The 12883-nt window shown below is 42.1% G+C and overlaps 1 protein-coding gene across 3 annotated transcripts in view; it reads left to right on the forward strand.

The window, feature by feature from the left end:
- The window catches only part of LOC110977345 (enhancer of polycomb homolog 1-like), a 30380-nt gene that overhangs the window by 11917 nt on the left and 5580 nt on the right, over nucleotides 1–12883 (forward strand). The window contains exons 2-13 of one of the 3 annotated variants that reach the window (XM_022231373.2): nucleotides 1893–2049; nucleotides 2567–2712; nucleotides 3271–3372; nucleotides 3905–4083; nucleotides 4705–4785; nucleotides 5254–5380; nucleotides 6122–6268; nucleotides 7127–7216; nucleotides 7676–7824; nucleotides 9802–9972; nucleotides 10355–10908; nucleotides 11170–11533. In XM_022231373.2, coding sequence (XP_022087065.2) covers nucleotides 1893–2049; nucleotides 2567–2712; nucleotides 3271–3372; nucleotides 3905–4083; nucleotides 4705–4785; nucleotides 5254–5380; nucleotides 6122–6268; nucleotides 7127–7216; nucleotides 7676–7824; nucleotides 9802–9972; nucleotides 10355–10908; nucleotides 11170–11533 — 2267 coding nt within the window. The remainder of the gene's footprint in view (nucleotides 1–1892; nucleotides 2050–2566; nucleotides 2713–3270; nucleotides 3373–3904; nucleotides 4084–4704; nucleotides 4786–5253; nucleotides 5381–6121; nucleotides 6269–7126; nucleotides 7217–7675; nucleotides 7825–9801; nucleotides 9973–10354; nucleotides 10909–11169; nucleotides 11534–12883) is intronic. The other 2 variants (XM_087140567.1, XM_022231374.2) reach the window with 2 other exon arrangements.

The raw sequence follows: 12883 nt of genomic DNA on the forward strand, positions 1-12883 counted from the left end.
AATTTCCCTGGCCAATTTGCCATAAAAGGGCTTCGTGCTGCACTCTCATGAATTCCAGCTTTTTTCATTTTTCTGAGAATCTCATCCCTGACCCCCTACACACAAACATATTATAGTGAGTGACAGACCAGTTCCTGACCCAATATTGGAGGTGAAACGATATGGGAAAGTCAGAGTTTCTGAAACCAGTCTAGGTACAGTGATGCCTTCGGTCCGCAAGTTCTGCATTGGTACATAATGTCGCATCATAGAGATCGATCAGTAGTCAAAATAACTTGCATTTTGCCGGACTGGTGCTTTGAAAAAGTGGACTTGAGTCCAGACTCTAGTCATACAACACTGGTTCTGCGTGTATTTTGCCATTCACTTCTGGGATACCCCCTCTCATTTTTTAGAAATACATGTACCTTGATAAAATACAGGCAAACTACAACCCATAACGTTTGTTTCCCTGAAATATAGGACGAAGTATCTTCCCACAGGACTTTTGCACTTTCTTTGTGAAGGAAGTAGCCATGCCAACTACATAAAACACAACCATATGTACATGTATGAGTGCTTGTTCCCAGATTCCAGTCCATTTTTTATCAAAAACCAAACTAGGGTGTAAAATGGCAGTGACATGGTGCCTTCACCAGTAGTGGGTCATAGCCCTTTGAGGGGAGGAGTTTAGCATAGACATAATGGAATGCTTGTGTTGGAATGGTGTTCCGCCAGACGTGACTTGCGTCTGGAGAAGGACTGCTTAAGAGCCTAGCCTCAGTCTTGACCTCCCCCATGGTACATGTGGGACCCGCCGATGGTAAATGCTTTTTGCAAATATATTGAATCCAGGAAATTCCAGCGCAGTAGTCTCACTTTGGTGAACCAGGGAATTCCAGCGCAGTAGTCTCACTTAGGTGAACCAGGTTCTGTATTAGGACTTGCAGGAGCATACATGTACATGCACCAGTATTTGTGCACATTAGTTCATGTCTGTACTTGTGCTAAGCTTGGGCGGCTCCAGAATTCTCAGGAATGTTTTGGCATGCGTGGCAAATTTTAAAAAAATTGGGCATTGGACTCTTTAAGGATGGATACTCAACAGAAACTTCATTTATCCGTTGCCCATGAATTGAAGGCATGTGACTTAAGTGTAACCCAGTCAAGGCCTAAGTACTTATTCATGAAGTCCTAGTGACCTGGTGAACTCATTTGGGTTTTTGTTAAAAGTTCATTCATTTACTTATATTTATGAGTGGATTGTGGATCTCAGAATTTGAGTGCTGTTGGTTGAATCAAAAATACGCAGATATATGCTTTCATACATAATTCTTTTCACAGGCATAGTTTAAGGTCCAAAAGTCCCTTGTCACAGATGTAAGGTAAAATAGCTGTTATGTGCTTTTTTATAAAAGGAATAGGCATTGCATTGTGTATGAATAGATATTTTGAAATACTTGTTTTAACCAATTGTGAATTAAACCTAATGGCATTGACGTTTCTCTTTTAACCCTAACAGTCCTCAATCCTTCACCTGTTGGAGGACTGTTAGGGTTAAGGGTTGCAGGAAGACACATGCATCATATGGTTATTCATATTAATGGGGCATACTAAAAAATATAAAACAGACACTTATTTCTGTCATTGAATAACAAAATAGTTTTTTCTGTCCCATTAAAGCCCACTTGGTCTACTTGCGTATAAGTTGTTTCATTATGATTTCTGTGCTTCATAGAGCACTGTTCCAAATTGTCAGTCCCATTTTTTTCTGCCAGTATTATGTTGCATTGGGTGCTCTTTCCTGGGTGTTCTTCGCAGTATTGTGGGAGAGAAGGCGGTGGGGGGGGGTAGTGCCAGAGTGGTTTTGCTGAAGATTCCAATGTGTATTTCTGTTTGTGCTGTACATGTAGGAGCACCATCTACAGAGAGCTATCTCAGCGCAACAGGTGTATGGCTCAGCCAACCCACTGGTCATCCCAACACCTGACTTTGAGACCTCGGTCAGCTATTATGAGGAGCTGTATGACCCATCTTACAAGCAGCCCAAGCAATATGTCCATGTTCAGCGTAAGTTGAGATAGCAAGTTCATGTGATACTGAAGAGTTGGAAAGAAGGGTAATTTCCATCAAAATAAATTTCATTTGTATCAACAGAAAAAAAACAACTGTTATTGTTGTCACTTGTATATTAAAGTTTGGAAGCATAATGAAGTTCTTTATGTGATCCTACCAGTTTTGGAGCATTTCTTGGAATGATTAACATCAGCTGGAAATTTCATTTTAGGCATCAAACACTGGCTGTATTATGGCTAAGGAATACTTATTCACATTAGCTTTTGACAAGTTGTATTCAAAACAGGAAAGTGCACTCTTGGGTAATAAAGTAAAGAAAAATCATTAAGAAAGCATGTTATTAGCCACCATTTATGGAGCTTGTAACTATAGAAAGAGTTTTTATAATCATTCTTACATCTTCCACAACTATGTGAACAACTCTGCAGAAATGATAAGCATGGGACTAAAGAGTTCTGTAAAAAAATGATTACAGTAGGTGGCTTGTTTTCTCCTCACCTGTCTTGAGTAGCCCTTAGTATGGAACAGGACATTCCAGACTATGACATGGATGCTGATGATGAAGAATGGATGAGGAAACACCGCAAGACCTTTGAAATCACAGAACTCCAGTTTGAAGAGATGATGGATAGACTAGAGAAGGGGAGTGGCCAGAGGGTATGAATATGCATAAGGTTTTATTTAACCCTCCTTTAGTTGAATCAGTCACAGACAGCCAAAAATGTAAGTTACTTCTCTTGCAACACTTCATAGACAGTCCAGTCAGGAATAGATCATACACTGTAGTTCTGGTTGGTGCCGTGATCAGTCCGATTTAGTCAACAAACAAAACTGGCATATCATTGAACAGTCAGGACACCCCAGCAGTATTCCAATTGCTTGGTGTTAGTATCTATTCAATTTGTTTGCGCTTGTAAAGAATCATTTATTGTACACATACTGGTGGAAAATAAATGAAATGGCACAAAGTTAATAGTTATTTTTGTCCACAGCCCTTTTCAATGCGGTGATATGAACACTTGCAATTTTCTGGGTTTTTTTTCATTGCCATCCAAACAAGCCCTGGAAAGATTTTTGTTTTCCCTTTTCCTGTAACTGGCTACAGTGTGATGGGACGCATATGGCTGTCGCTCTCCCTTGCCAAATTAACAGCCTCTGCTAAATGAACAACGTCTCCTGTGGAATTGCCTATCATTCTTTCCTTGTAATTTTCAGGTGGTGACGCTGAAAGAGGCTAAGCTTCTGTTGAAGGAGGACGATGACCTCATCATAGCAGTGTATGACTACTGGCTCAACAAACGTCTCAAGTCAATGACTGTGAGTATTGTGCTGTGCTGAAATCAGGTTGTAGTCAATGAACACATCTACCCATGTAGAATGTTTCTGTTCACACGTTAGAGCGTAGTTGAAGTGATGGCATACTTAACGCTAGTCCCTTCATAGTGCCGTGTGTGTCAAGTTGCTTAGACCTTATGTTGGTGAGCAACTCCATAATCCAAGGAAGTCCAAGCTTGTTTTCAGGTGAGCAAATGGTGCCTTTCTGCTCATTACGTTTGGAATGTTTTCACATCAGCTGACTAGCAAAACATTTTTAAAGGAGTTGAGCGAAGTTGTCTGACCAAAAACAAAGGAAACGCATTATACAGAGTATCACATATCACATGTTCATCTGATCTGAGAATTGAACCTTTACAAAAATGACAAAATTCTCATGACCATGTGGTAACGTTTTCTATTGCTTAGCAGAGCCACGGATTGATTCCAAGCGTGAGGCAAGAAAAGCGAATTGAACCTTTTACAAAAACGATAAAATTCTCATGACCACATGGTGACCTTTTTTGTTGCTTAGCAGGGTTGCGGGTTGATTCCAAGCGTGAGGCAAGAGAAGCGGGATGGGTCCACCAGCAACAATCCCTATGTTGCCTTCAGGAGGAGGACAGAGAAGATGCAGACAAGAAAGAACAGAAAGAACGATGAAGCCTCCTACGAGAAGATGCTGAAGCTGAGGAGGGACCTTAACAGGGCAGTGTGGGTATCCCTGAACTGTTTGGTTATTCCAAGGTTGAATTCTGCTTTGAATGTTCTAATCTCAAACTCAACGTTTCGCTTACCTTGTCCGTAAGCAATTGGAGATTCTGATTAATCTGGGTAGATCGATAGTACAATAATGAAACTGTTCAACTGGACTTAAGTGGGGAGAAAAAGCAAGGAGAGAATCTCACAACTCATCTGAGGTGCCTTTTCAGCTCTGAGTGGCTGGCAGCGATCGTCTGGAGAGGCTCTATCAATGTCTCTATTGTTGCCAGGTTGTTGAGGAATCTTCCGAATGACCGGATTTATAAGCCGGTGAAAGGTTGTGCCGCCGTCGTCGGGAAGGGCAACGTTAGAGGCATTTGCACCAGATTGCCTGCCAGCCAGTCAGTGCTGACGAAGCGACTCGGATGAGTCACGAAACGTTCTCCATGGTTTTTTCCACACAAGTCCTGCTGACCCGTTTTGTTATTGCACTCCTATCGGCCGTGTCCGTGTTCTGAATACCCAGTTATTCCTTGTGCTGAGGAAGAAATCAATCAAGCATGTAATTATTATCACATGAACTCAAGCTTAATTGAAAAGGGTAGCTCATGATAGCTACATGTTTCTCAACAGAACGTTACTAGAAATGGTGAAAAGAAGAGAAAAGAGCAAGAAGGAAGCTGTCCACTTAACGTTGGAGATATTTGAAAAGAGGTAAGTTACTGAGTAGTGTCAGAAAATGCCAAAGAAAGCACTGATCACAGTTTTACTTCTCATATTCTTAAGGTACAAATGTTATGGCATTTTTACTTTGACAAATCACAGACAACAGGCAAATCACTTGATTAGCCTCTCCCTAGTGGCAAGTCAAGTTCAAGTAACATCTGGTATACTTTTCAAATGTTTGGCACAGTTAACTTTGAAACTTTAAGAGAGATTTTTATGTGGCATTCTGCAATATCTCCGGTGCTGCAACCATCAAAGGTCCCATAGTCATGAAGGAGAGGCCCAGCCTGAATACCGGGTCGACGAGAATGACAGAATGATGCAAGACCATTCCAGAGCTAGAAATTTCTGGTTTTCAAGCAGGCCTCAAATCACCGGATATAAACCAATACCTTGATTATCAGAAGTTAGGGTTTGTTAGTAGGTCTTGGTACATTCTCTCCAAACTATTATCAGGTATCAAATGGAGGACTTCAGTGGCACCATTCTAGCTGAGTGTGAGGAGCTGAGTAAGCGACAGCCATCTTTCACCATCCCTGCAATTCCCAACGGCAACCAGTACGCCCCGTGGTCCATGAAAACGGTAAGGTGCAGTCGGGCAGGGACTCCTCAGTTGGGTTGAAAGCTATTTTGTACTCTTGTCACATTCGCCAAATATCCCGCAGTATCAGTGAAAGAACTTTTCAAAGCGAGGAGTGTACCTTGTTGATAACACCACAATTGTGGTACAGCTGTTGTCAGTGGGAGCAGGCAGTTTTCAGAACAATCCCAGGCTGAAGTAGGCGCTTTACTCCTTGTGTGCATTTTATCACTTGGACAGCAGGCTTCTCAAATGGGAACTCCCAAGTGTCGGACTATTCCCACTTGGTGTCATCGGGCTTTTTTATTTGGTGACAACTTTTCCTTGTGGAAATACTTGATGTTATCAGGCAGCTCTCAGTCGGAAAAATATAATTTCCAAAAGTTCTTAGTGGGAAGCCTTCAAAGATATCAGGGGGTTCCCATTGGAGAATGACATATTTCTTCTGTACAGAAGATTTAGTTTTGTGATGCCATCTTTGATGGCTTGAAGTAAGGAAGTTTTAGTTAAAACCAAGGAAGATACACTTGAATTACAGTTAAATACAATGTTCCCAAGAATTCCAGTTGTTAAGTTTTGTTTTGCTCTTTTCATTAATCAGCGTTAATCCCATAAGTCACCTTGAGGCCTATACCTACAATGTCAAATTGTTTGAAAAGTTGATGACATCCATAGATGGGTTGCTAACCTCACAAACATCTGTTATGTGTTCGTCCCTTGCCCTTACTTCTTGAACAATTCCAGGAGGATGGCTTGAAGAAGAAGAGGGAATACAAGAAGAGGAAGCACAAGGATGAGAAGAAACTACGCCAGACCTCAGTCTCCTCTCTTGGGGAGATTGAGCCAGCTCGCTTTCCTGATATCAGAAGCTCAGAAGAAGAGCTGTCCCCAGTAAGTTGCTGTGAAAGTGACTTTGTGTTATTGTCATTTGGGGGAATAAGTAATATTCTCCTGTGCTTAGTTTGACAGATTTTGTGATTGATAAGGCATAGCCTTTTTTGGATTATGGCTAATTGGCTGATCAAAGGGGCGTACTAATCTTTTAAGATATACTGGTTTTCACAAAATACCTACCACCTTTATATTTTTTGCTAAAAGGCATCACAACTGTTCTTCCCACCCTGTGAAAGAGTTTTCATTTCTGAAACTCTTTGAGCTCTTGTGCCTCCAGAAAGAAATCCCTTATTTCAACAGAGTGATTTCCATTAGACCAAAAAATACAAGTGAATAACAATATGAAACTGCCTAACTGTTTTGAGCTATGCTTGAATTAGCGTGTCCACATATGAACAAACATTGCCACCTAGGTGCAACTCATCTCACTGTTTTGGCCAGGAAAAGTCAGGGAAAATTTTTCAAACACTGTGTGTAATTTTTGTTGTCAGAAATAAGTACATTAAATGCCTGATTTTATTTGCAACTTTAAAAGCCCAAAGAGTCCAAGAAATTGTGTTATTGGGTCATGGATTTTCCTCCTTCAGTCGTGGAAAAGTCCTGGGAAAAGTTATGGAATTTAATTGTCCTTTAGGTGTAGGAACCCTGTCACAGCAAAGCAAGTCTTTTTTTGACAAGCAGCCGAATCATACTTCAATGAAATTGACTGAAAACCCAACACTGGTTCCTGTTTGGATTAAAATGGAGTCATTGTGCAACAAATGAGGCATGGCTTTGCGTAACTCTGTAGGCAGCTTGTCAAAGGATGCCACGATAATCCACTTCGTGTGTTGTCTTTAATTTGTCACTCTTTAGCAGGTGCAATCAATATCAGACCATGAGGAGGAAGCTGATCCTGATGGTATCTTTGCTTTTCGTCGCAAGAAAGGCTGCCATTATGTGGCTGTAAGTTTCATTTCTTTTACATTGGCATCTTTGCTGTTCATGGACCTTGTTTTTGTTGCATTTCTTAACCCCAACCACATTCAACAATACAGTATCGTTAAGAATGTGATTCTGTGTATTTGAGATGATAGCCAGAGAATGTAGGGTAGATAAGATAAGATCACATTCGTTGTCTGAGCCTGCATTGATATGGCTGGTTCTTCAAGATGAGCTTCCACAATTTCCATGAAAATTTTCACCCCAAAAAAGTACTAATAATCTCTCATATCACAATTTAATTTTCAGAAAAGAGTAAGATATGAATGCTGAGTCGTTTTATAAAAAGCCTTAATTTTGAAAGCTGAGTGGATCAACCACAAAATAGCCAATGTACATCAAATCACTGTTGCATGCAAGGCAATTGGTAAACTGCACAAAGTTCTAATTATTGTTCTTTTTTGACTGCAATTTGGTCGGTAGCCCCATTCAGACCTTGTGCAAGGTTGGCCTTGGTCAGCAGACCCACCCAGAGGTGTCACAGACAACAGGTATCGATACTGCTGTACCTCTCTGCGGGAGCCTAGGCGCTGCGTGGGCCTGGCCAGGAGGAGGGTCGGCAGGGGTGGAAGGTAAGCCCTTGCATTGGCCACAGTTTTGCACTGAATGGAGAAATGATTTGATGGTGCTTGACTGTCCGTCCTTTTGAACCTGTCGCAAGGATGGTCATGCAAAAGCTCTTCTCTCAGTAACTGCCCGTGTGTCGTTCTCATGATTATTCCATGCTTTTTAGGTAACAGTGACTGCTTTTTTGCCTTAGCTTTTCATTGTCTTTTGTCTGCTCATTCACATTCTTACTCTATTACTGTCAATGTGAGTCTTAACATACCTAACGTTTTGCCTGGTCTATGGAACTTTCAACTCCTACTGATCTGAAACACGGTAGTTGCGCTAATGGCATAAGAGCATTTATATAATGCCATGCATGCCATTATACCAATTCAATTACAACAACCTTGAACTTCTCCAGGACAGTGTCACTTTAACCCCAGAGGGTTCGTGAGAAATTACTTTCAAATGGGAGGAGTCAGGAGCATTAGCATGTACACATTCATTTAGAACACAGCAGGTGTGGCTCCTTGTCAGTGGATTTAGAGCCCAGGGTTTTTCTTGTCAGTGCTCAGTTTTTTGCATGAATAAAGTTGTTTCTTTGTTGTGATCATCATCCTGTCAGAAATGCTCATTTGTAGATGCTTAATTCACATAGCTAAAGGAGGATACTGTCTATTCTAATGTGGGGGAGCCCACCTCGCTAATTTTAGTGACGTCCCAGGTGAAAATTGTCACATCCAACTGTTGCAAAAAGAGAAAAAAATAACAAAAATCTTGTTTGGATTATTTCGATTGGAGAAAATGACCACAGAATACAAGAATCATCCATTGACAGGAAATGGATTGAGAGTAAATGATCGGTGAGGGCACAAAGAAAACCCCCTTATTTTAGGCCCTGCCAGCATGATTGGCACGTTAACTGCAGGCAGTGTGATTTTGACGGTCGGCAGCGGGTTTGGTTTTGTACAGCTTTGGCCCCCTCATCCCCTAGTCCTGCCTTTAGATCAATCAGAAGTGAAAGTAGAGGTTGCAATGGAAATTGATGGTTACTGCATGTTGCGAGAGGAAGGAAGCGTGGGAAGGAAGGGCAGAGGAAGATGGGATGTTGTGTGACCTTTACCCATAAAAACCAACAAAAGTATCTAGTCGTTTGTATTAACCAAAAGCCAGTGCATACAGTGGTAGTGTCATGGAATCATGCTGGATTAAGCATGGTTAATGTTTGGGCTTCAGTATCATTTCAGGTAAAAATACTGGTATTTCAAAACCTCACAGAGTGGTGCATGTATTACTCTATCATTCTTGAATGTTTTGTTTCGGTGTATGACAAGTTAATTATTAAACCGTGTTTAATATACACAGTATATATAGACCTTTTTCACCTATGTGATTGGATTGCGCTAAATGTCAACAATACAATAACAATATCGTGTGGACAGCCTTGGCTACGTTGATCGCACATATTCCTATGGGCAGCTACAACCACGTGCAAGCGTACATGCGAACGGTGCATGCTTGACCAGTTTATCTTGAATAAGTAGATTACCATCACAATACTACGCACTCGTTACCATCACAACGCATCGCAGTCCAGCACGATGGTGACATGACAGGCAAAAGGTCTGTTCATATACTGCAGATGTCAGTTTGAAAATTATTTGTTCAAGTTGGGTCTTCATCATAAGATGAAAAAACCCGTGACTTTCCCAGGAATAAGTTTTTGCACGTAGGCATGCATTACAAGTTAATAAATCCTAGCAGTCAAAACATTCAGTTTTCTTTCTACCAAACTTGTTTACTGCACTGAATGAAAATTGTTTGTAGTTGCTGTCTTGCTCGTGCAAAGCTTGCTAATTGGCTTCAGCGTCTACGGAATGACCATAGTATCTCCGTGGAGCATTGATTGGGTTGGCCACCTTTGCAAGTGGGATATACGCAGCTCATGTAGACGTCATAATTGTATTCATCAGTCTGCGTTCTTGCCACTCCCCACTCAGGATCCTTCTTGATAGAGCGTGGAGCCCCTTCCAGGATTTCAAAAGGCTAGATGATGCCTTGTCCAGTCCATCAGACCCACTAGTGTCGCCGCTCCGGTCGGCATCCGCAAGCTCATCACAGACAAGTCTTCCACTAAGTTTCCTCCTTGAAGAGATCAGGGCCAAACGAATGTAAGTCCACCTTAGGGATGCTGAATTTCCCAGTAGACACGAGGGATGGATCCTGTATTGGACCCTGTGTTACCTTCAGAACTCTTGTTTCCTTTTTAATCCCATTCAGACTGGGCTTTTCAGGAGTATATATTCACCGGGGGGGGGTCCTCCTAGAGCTCAGAGGTGGAATAACTTTTTAGCAACATGTCTTAGACAATTACTGTTAAGCGCTTGTTAAGTAGTGAAGTAAACAAGATTCTTCAAGGGAAGTTGTGTCATTAACAAGTAGTTTGTTGCAATTCTGAACTAGGAGAAACTTGGACAGTTCCCCTTCCACAGTATTGCATGAGATTGCTTAAAAATATACCTTCAATTGTTGATGATTACTGCCTTGATACAGGCTGCACTACAGACCAAAGACACCCCCACCAGCACCCCAGCAGCCTTCTGCAACCTCACCATCACCCACGCTGCCACAGTCTCAAGTCCTGATGGAGAACAGCCTAGACTCCTTCCTGCAGCCCAGCCGCACCATCCCAGCCATCCAGACCCCCAGCAAGCTGCCTCAGCAGATGCTCATGGAGAGCGACAGCACGGTGGACAGCGACGCAGCAGGCCCTTCTGCCTCCCAACAAACACTGCCCTCGCTGGTCTCAGGGCCAGAGCCCGACGCCGTGGCGCCGTTACTCGACTCTCAGGACTTGCAGACGCTGGAGGTGGACGTGGTCAACTCGGACAGCTCCTCGGAGTTGAACACATCCTTTGGCTCACTCCCGACATCTCGGTTCACCCTGGAGCCCAGTCGGGAGCTGAGCAAGACCAAGTCAGCCGTTGTAGAACAGTTGCCTGTCTTGGTTTCGCCATCAAGCGTTGTCGGGGTCAAGGAGAATCACAGCAGTTCTGCAGCAAATGCATTATTGAACCACAAGGCAGTCATAGAAGCTTCTACCAAAGGTATGTTGACATTGTCTTCTGTGCTAACCAGCCCTATGGACAGATGCACAATATCAGAGGCTTTTTGGCTAAGGAACATGAGAGATGGATAAGAGGGGTTGCTACAAGAATGAAAGTTTTCATAAGAATCAATTTTTTGTCATAGGTTTTCAAATGAATTTGATTGATTTTTGGGGGGGTTGCAAAAGAAGTTGTATGGCCCATATTTTTATTTCTTTCATCTAAATTTGAATTTATTTACTGTACTTTTCCCTGTTGTAGTTCCCATTGGTCATTCCACGGCACCTGCCGCTACAGTACTACAGCTTAACTACCCCCTAGGAACCACCAAGATAACCACTCCCTCTACAACCACGCCCTCTACCACAATGCCCATTGCCAGCACGTCCGCTAGTGTGAATGCGATGGATGGAGTGGTCGTCACGAACTCTGTGGACGTTGTATCACCGTCGATGCTGGATGTTGGCACTGGCAGCGATGCCTTAAGGAAAGGCAGCCTGGACAGGCAGAGGACTAGATTGAACTTGGACGGGACCAGTGTGGTACCGTCCACAGCACAGAATGTTTCACTTGCTAACGCTGTGAAGAGGATGTCACAGGCCAACAATATTGATGTTATATCAAGGTAATAACCCTCGTGACTGTCACCTTGTGAACAGTGTTTGTAGTCTCAGACCAGTCATAAACGGTAGTGACAGATTTGCTGAAGGTTACATTTTGTTTGAAAACCAAGAGTATTGTCTCGGAAGCATTCATTTTTTCACATGCTTGTTATATCACTTGTAATCATCTGGAAATGTGACTAGGAAATGACCAAGTAATTGGAAAGTTTTCATCTAGCATGTCATCAGAGAAATAGACTGGATTACAAGTTGAATGTGCAGTCTCTTGGACATTTATACCACTCTCTGTCAACTGCGCTGTCCTCTGCAATCGCTTCATGACCAATGTCTGGTCAGCCCAGAAGCTATTAAATCCTGCGTACCATGTGGCCAGGGATTGCTCCCACATTTACGATTCTAAGCAACCTTATCAGTGCTGCAAATCTAAAAGATTACTGATCATTTGAAGAGGATGTAGATAAGTATATCCACTGATACATCACAAAGGGAGAGAAAGGCTCACTTCCTTGTTGCTAGTGAGAAAGAAACCTGAATGCATGATGCAACTAGTGACCTTTAGAAAGGTCAGAATGTTCAATCTAGCCCGTGGTTTCATTCTCATTCAATCTGGGATACAAGAATGATTGATGTGGTCGGGTCAATTTCATAGAGATGGCTTAAAGCGCGAGAAAACCTTGCTTGATAAATCAGGTAACCAGCCCAAACTCCATGTGATGTGTGTTGTTTGGGGATTGTATTTAGCTGTTTTTTGGTGAGCATGACAATCAGAGTTTGAGCTGGTAACCTTTTTTTATTTAGCAAAGTTTTTACCCGCTTTAAGCAAATTTTGTGCTTAAGCAGCTCTCTGAAATTGGCCCAAGATCTTAAAGGAGAATCTTGACCTGCCTGATCAATTTCAATTTGTCAGTGAGCCAGTTGCCAAGTAGAGATCACAGTCAAATAAGACGTAAAAAACCCAAGTCTTATTGTGATTTTGTAGGCATTTTTTATGCCAAACACTCGCAAATCCTACAGAATCCACTATGCCAAATAACAAAATGGGCGATTCACACTAGTGCATCTCCAAGAGTTTGCAACGGGTTGGCCAGTCACAATGCGCGAAATCTGTCGACCCTTTTCAAACGTGCATTGGGTCGAAAGATTTCGTTCATTATGATTTGCCAGTGCGTTGCAAACTCTTGGAGGCGCACTTTGTGAAATGCCCATATTGGCAATTTCTTTGAACTTGTTCTCTTTACCACTTGCTGCCTAGTGGAATTTGAAGTTGTATGACGTAAAACCGGGAGATTTTTAAGATTGTCCGTTTTCACAATTCTTCAAAAACCATAACTTCATTTACTGGAGGTTTACAC

This window comes from Acanthaster planci, linkage group LG08, assembly GCF_054643075.1.
Source record: "Acanthaster planci isolate LZ-2023a linkage group LG08, COTS_SCS, whole genome shotgun sequence".
Taxonomy (NCBI): domain Eukaryota; kingdom Metazoa; phylum Echinodermata; class Asteroidea; order Valvatida; family Acanthasteridae; genus Acanthaster; species Acanthaster planci.